The sequence below is a fragment of the Chaetura pelagica genome, unplaced genomic scaffold (genome assembly GCF_000747805.2).
Source record: "Chaetura pelagica isolate M959 unplaced genomic scaffold, ChaPel_1.0 scaffold103, whole genome shotgun sequence".
NCBI lineage: Eukaryota > Metazoa > Chordata > Aves > Apodiformes > Apodidae > Chaetura > Chaetura pelagica.
In genome coordinates this window covers 2350107-2356099 of record NW_009953004.1, presented here as the reverse complement: position 1 = coordinate 2356099, position 5993 = coordinate 2350107, and the positions used below count along the sequence as shown (strand labels likewise).

The window sequence follows — 5993 nt, the reverse complement described above, 5'->3', positions numbered from 1 at the left end:
CACTTCTTAGCTCTGAGAGGAACATGAGTCAACTGTAGGTTTCCTTGTACCCTGCCTGCTAAGAGACAACGTTCTCAGTATTACCACATTAAACAGGCTGAATGTTCACAGAATGACAGAATCTGAGGGGTTGGAAGGGACCTGGAAAGCTCCCCCAGCCCAACCCCCCTGCCAGAGCAGGGGCACCCAGAGCACATCACACAGGAACGTGGCCAGGGGGGTTGGAATGTCTCCAGAGAAGGAGACTCCACAGCCTCTCTGGGCAGCCTGGCCCAGGGCTCTGGCACTCTCACAGCAAAGAAGTTCCTCCTGATATTCCATTATGGTACCACTTCTTACAACAGGGAGGTACATTCTTCCTCTCATCTGCTGTCCCCATTTTAGACACAGAATTTAAAGTTTTGACCATCCTGAAATGCAGAATGACCAAGTGCTTTGCTTTCTGTTCTTCACTGAGCACTTAAACCCACATTGCCAGGGTTTTTCCTCCCAGGGAGGCAAGAGCAGGGGTGAACATGGTGGTGAGAAGGATCCCACTGCTTTCACCTACAGTGGGAAGGCAGGGAAGTGGATTTTACATTTGGAAACCAAATCTGTAGCTTCATGCTGCAGAATTCAGAGCACATGGTTGAGTTTCAAAGCAAGTTGTCAGCTTATTTAAACACCTCAGTGTCAGAGAGGTAAACAGCACAGGCCTGTATCTGAGCAGCCTGTATCTGCTCAGTCTGGAGAGGAGAAGGCTCCAGGGAGACCCTAGAGCACCTTCCAGTGCCTGAAGGGGCTCCAGGAAAGCTGGGGAGGGGCTTGGGACAAGGGCAGGGAGGGAGAAGACAAGGGGGATGGATTAAAACTGGAAGAGGGAGATTGAGGTTGGACATGAGGAGGGAATTCTTTGCTGTGAGGGTGGTGAGAGCCTGGCCCAGGCTGCCCAGGGAAGCTGTGGCTGCCCCATCCCTGGCAGTGTTGAAGGGCAGGTTGGATGGGGCTTGGAGCAGCCTGGGCTGGTGGGAGGTGTCCCTGCCCATGCAGGGGGTTGGAACTAGATGATCTTTCAGGTCCCTTCCAACCCAAACCATTCTATGATTCTCCAAAGCTTGCTGAACTGGGAAAGAAATCTGAGTGTGTAGTTTGAGATTTCCAAAAGTTCAGGTTCTGAACCTTGACAAAAGGATAGAAATGGAGCTGTCACTGCAAAGCCTGGCCAAGTTTCCCCCGGGAAGCTGTGTCTGCCCCATCCCTGGCAGTGTTGAAGGGCAGGTTGGATGGGGCTTGGAGCAGCCTGGGCTGGTGGGAGGTGTCCCTGCCCATGCAGGGGGGTGGAACTAGATGATCTTTCAGGTCCCTTCCAACCCAAACCATTCTATGATTCTCCAAAGCTTGCTGAACTGGGAAAGAAATCTGAGTGTGTAGTTTGAGATTTCCAAAAGTTCAGGTTCTGAACCTTGACAAAAGGATAGAAATGGAGCTGTCACTGCAGCTCAGGGGGGCCCTTTTTGCAAAGCATTTTACATTTGCAAAAAAACCATCCTTTTGAAAGTGATACCATTTTTGCAGAATGTTAAGGAAAAGAAAAGCACCATTTTCCAGAAGTGGCAAGCAGGACTTCGGAGGGTCTCTTTGAGAACCATTCCTGAAATACATTTCAGCTTTCACCTTGAAAAACATGAGTAAGGCTGCTCCTATTTTCAAGCACAAGAACAAAAAGGCAAAGCAGCACTTTGTCAGATGAGTTTTGGGGTTTTAAAATACCTTTGTATCAGAAGAGGTTGGAAAACTATAGATTCCTGAGCAGTTAAAATCAAACACTAAAACTTTCAACTCCTTTCTCCTTGTCACAAATGCAGGTGAACATTTCAGACTGTTGGATTCTATACCTGGGCAACATCCTGGGTCTGTGGTTTTATTTCTTTCCAAACACACTGGGCTAAATCCATCTCAGATTTTCAAGGAAAACCTTTCCAAACAGAAAGTTGGAATTGGTGATCACTCTTCTTCCAAGAGGAGAAGGATGATGGGGGAATGAAACTTGTGTTCTACATTGAAAAATCCCAGTAATGGTGGAATTGATGTTTCTAAACTTCATGCTGGTCTTGTGTGCAGGTCGTTTCATTTGGAAAGGGAGGAGTGTGTGCCCCCTTGTACAGACTCCAGGTGATAGGAGGTTGAAAGACTGATGCCTTCTGTTTCTTTTTCCTTTAGGATGAAAGGATTCATGACCAAAACACAGTAGCAAAGGGTCAAGCAACCTCCCTGGAATGAGTTTCTCCAGGAAGAGAAGAGCTCACTGCCTTATTTTATGGATGTCACTCAAGTAGCCTTTGACATTCCTCAGGAGCACATCACAAACTTGGCATGGGAAACCACAGCAACCATACCTGTTTGACAGATGATACCTTCAAGTACAACTTGTATGGAGCTGTCTACAGCGTGGTCTTCATCCTTGGTTTGGTTACAAACTGTGCCTCCCTCTTTGTTTTCTGCTTCCGGATGAAGATGCGAAGCGAAACCGCCATTTTCATGACCAACCTGGCGGTGTCCGACTTGCTTTTTGTCTTCACCCTGCCTTTTAAGATTTTTTACAACGTCAACAGGCACTGGCCTTTTGGAGACAGCCTCTGCAAGATCTCTGGCACAGCATTTCTCACCAACATCTACGGGAGCATGTTGTTCCTCACCTGCATCAGCGTCGACCGCTTCCTCGCCATCGTCTACCCCTTCCGCTCCCGCACCATCAGGACCAGGAGAAATTCTGCCATAGTCTGTGCTGGTGTTTGGATCCTGGTCCTCAGTGGGGGGATTTCAGCTTCACTCTTCTCCACGACCAACATTTCCAACACCAGCACGACCTGCTTCGAAGGTTTCTCCAAACGGATTTGGAAAACCTACCTGTCTAAGATCACTATATTTATTGAAGTGGTTGGATTCATCATCCCTTTGCTGCTCAACCTCACCTGCTCCTCCTTAGTTCTCAGGACTCTCAGGAAACCTGCCACCTTGTCCCAGATTGGGACAAACAAAGAGAAAGTGTTGAAAATGATCATTGTGCACGTGGCTATTTTTGTGGTGTGCTTTGTGCCTTACAATTCCATCCTCTTCCTCTACGCCCTGGTGAGGTCCCAAACGATAGCAAACTGCTCCTTGGAGAGGTTTGCCAGGACCATGTACCCCATCACCTTGTGCATCGCAACCCTCAACTGCTGCTTTGACCCCTTCATCTACTACTTTACATCAGAATCCTTCCAGAAGTCCTTCAACATAAAAACCCAGATAAAAATGGATTCTCTGTTCAAGACTGAGACACCCCTGACAAAGACAGCCCTACCAGCACCACAGGATGAGATAAGTGACCAGGCTATCACCAATGGAGGAGACCCAACATCTGAATCCCACTTCTAGGGAGATGTTCACACATGGAGTTATCCTCCATTAACTCCTGATTAACACCAGGTGTGAAGTGGTTGCTTCAGAACCCTGTGGGTTCACACGTGGTGTTAATGAAGACAAGTTGGTGGTGGGTAACTACACAGGTAGACAAATCCTTACACCAAGATGGTCCCATCAGGTGCAACACACATGGGATATAGAAATCCCAATGGATCTCCCTTTGGAGGATCTGGATGGGTGACAATATATGCTAAGGAGGGAAGAGAAGCTTCTTTAAATCAGAAGATGCCAACACTTGGCATCTTCCCCCCAGCAGTTGACACGGGACCAGTTGTGAGATAGAAAATTTGATTTTCTTAGAGATACCTGCCAAGATTTCATGCCTTCTGGAGATGCATCATCCTATGTTAACTCAATAACTTCACACATTATGTATGTTTGCTTAAAAAGGCATAATAAAAGCTTTTGGCTTTTCCTCATTTCACTGCAAGACTCTCCATTCTGGCTCCACTGGGCATGCTGAATGTACTGGGTGAAAAGAGGTTTAAAGTGGGAATAACTGGTGTGAAAGCAGGTAAAATGGGTGCAGGGTGATAGAAGAAAAAAAGAAGAAGAAAAAGGAATAATTAATAATGCAGGTTTGAAAGAAAAAAATTCATTTTGGTCAGATTAAGCTGCCTTTTAATGTATTTTAAATGCCACCTCTAGAGAGAAGTAAAGAGCCCATTACTGCTCTGTTGCACCTGGGCTTTTATGTCCCAGGAGATGTGACTACTTCTGGTAAGGGCTGGACTCTAAAATCAGCTGAAGGAAAGAGCCTGAAACCCCAGAGCTCTTGCAAGGGCAAATCTCTTAGTGTGTGGCTGAAGAACCACAGAGTCCTGACCTTCCCAAGGAGCCTGGTTGGATACAGACAATTGGTGTCAGAGGATGCAATTAAGAGAAGGTCTTGTGAGTGATTGATTGCTGGGGTTTGCTAGACAGTCAGCTAATTAAACTAGAAAGCTGCAAAGAAACTGCAAAAGAGAAGTAAAATGAATTTGCTGCACTCCTTAGTCTGGTCCAGCAAGGCTTGCAATTAATTTAGTACAAATCCTGCATTCCCTTCTATAGGCTGATTATATCAATAGATGGAAAATGAACTATTTGTATCTTGTTGCATTTTACAACAAGGCTCATTTCTCCAGCCATCCCTTCATGTTGGAAGCTGCACTGACCTTGACAGGCTGATTGATGCTTTGCTGTAAAACACATACATGAGAAAAAATAATATATATATATCACTTGTAAAACTGTGAAGTTATGAGGTGTTAGATCAGTCATCTCCATTTTCCACAGGGCAGCACCATCTACTTCCAGGACTAGGTCACCAAAAAGAGGCAGACAAAATATGAATTGAACAGATGTTTTCCCACTCACTGTTTATCTGAAGTCCCCCAGATGAAGCCTCATGAGATAACTGAGAGCTACACAAATGTGACTGCTCCTTACAGCAGAGTTTTCTCGAGTGTGAAAAGAATTCAGCTGCAAACAAAATGTTCTGCTTGAAAGGGCATATTTCTTTAGCACTATGTTCACTTTGAATGCAAAAGTCAGTTTCTTACCAAGGCTGAGACAGATCCCAGAGACCTTTTTTAGCCTTGAAGGGACTTTTGCACATCTAGTGCCCCTGGCTTTGGGGTCTTGCTGCAGAGAAGTACATGATCAACTCCTGCAGGGTGTAGGAACAGCCAGACTATTAGAGTTCACCTTTAAGTTACAGCTGTACTGAGTAGACAGAAGACCCCAGGACAACAGCACTTGGCAGCAGAAACAAAGCCTGCAAACAAGGACAGACCATTCCAACTCGTTGGTGGAATGAGATCCATGTGGCAGGAAAAGGGCACAGGCAGTTCCAGGGGGTTGTCAGCAGCTGGGAAAAGCTGGTCTCCAAGAGAAGCAATGAGATGTTTTCAGAGGCATCAGGATTTGCCATTTAACCAGACCCAAAGTGAGCACCACTGCCCTGCCCACACAGGCCTGAACCCAGCTGCTTAGAGAGCTTTTTAAAACTCCCATTTCCTTTGCCTGATGAGCCTGTTTCAAAGCTTCCTATAAAGTGTATGGATTTCAGAGAAGCTGTTTCCAGAACTTCAGATCAAAACACAGAGTGAGCCAAGAGGGATTTTACAGGCTTCACCACAGGCAGGGTTTTCTGTAGGCAGCAGATGGTCCTTCCCACTGCAATGCAAAGGGAAGAAGGGGTTTGGGAACCCACCAATAACTGCCCTGCAGGAGCCACCCCCATTCCACTGCCCTGCTATGAACTGCTTGTTAAAAATAGTACTTAATGAGCAAATACTTTGGTTTTAGGGATGGAAGAGAGAAGGAATGAGGAAAGATTCACTAAGAGGATGAGGGTGCATTTCAAACCGTCTTCCTATTTGCAAGATATAGTACCTAAGTGCTCTTCTACAAGGCAAAACCCCTGATTATTTCAGTTTTACTAAGAAGTTTGTGCCCATGCCAGCTTGCTGCCAACAGGCAACCTTTTGTCTGTCAGCTTGTCATCTCATTTTAAAGCTGCTTCTTTCCCCTTGCCACCATCATAGAATGCATTGGGCAGGAAG

The 5993-nt window shown here is 46.0% G+C and overlaps 1 protein-coding gene across 1 annotated transcript; it reads left to right on the top strand.

Annotated features, from left to right (window-relative positions):
* The first annotated feature begins 2352 nt into the window (after window positions 1–2352).
* Window positions 2353–3396, top strand: LPAR4 (lysophosphatidic acid receptor 4). Its single transcript, XM_009996585.1, has one exon. The coding sequence runs from the start codon at window positions 2353–2355 to the stop codon at window positions 3394–3396; it is 1044 nt and encodes a 347-aa protein (XP_009994887.1).
* The last annotated feature ends 2597 nt before the right edge of the window (window positions 3397–5993 follow it).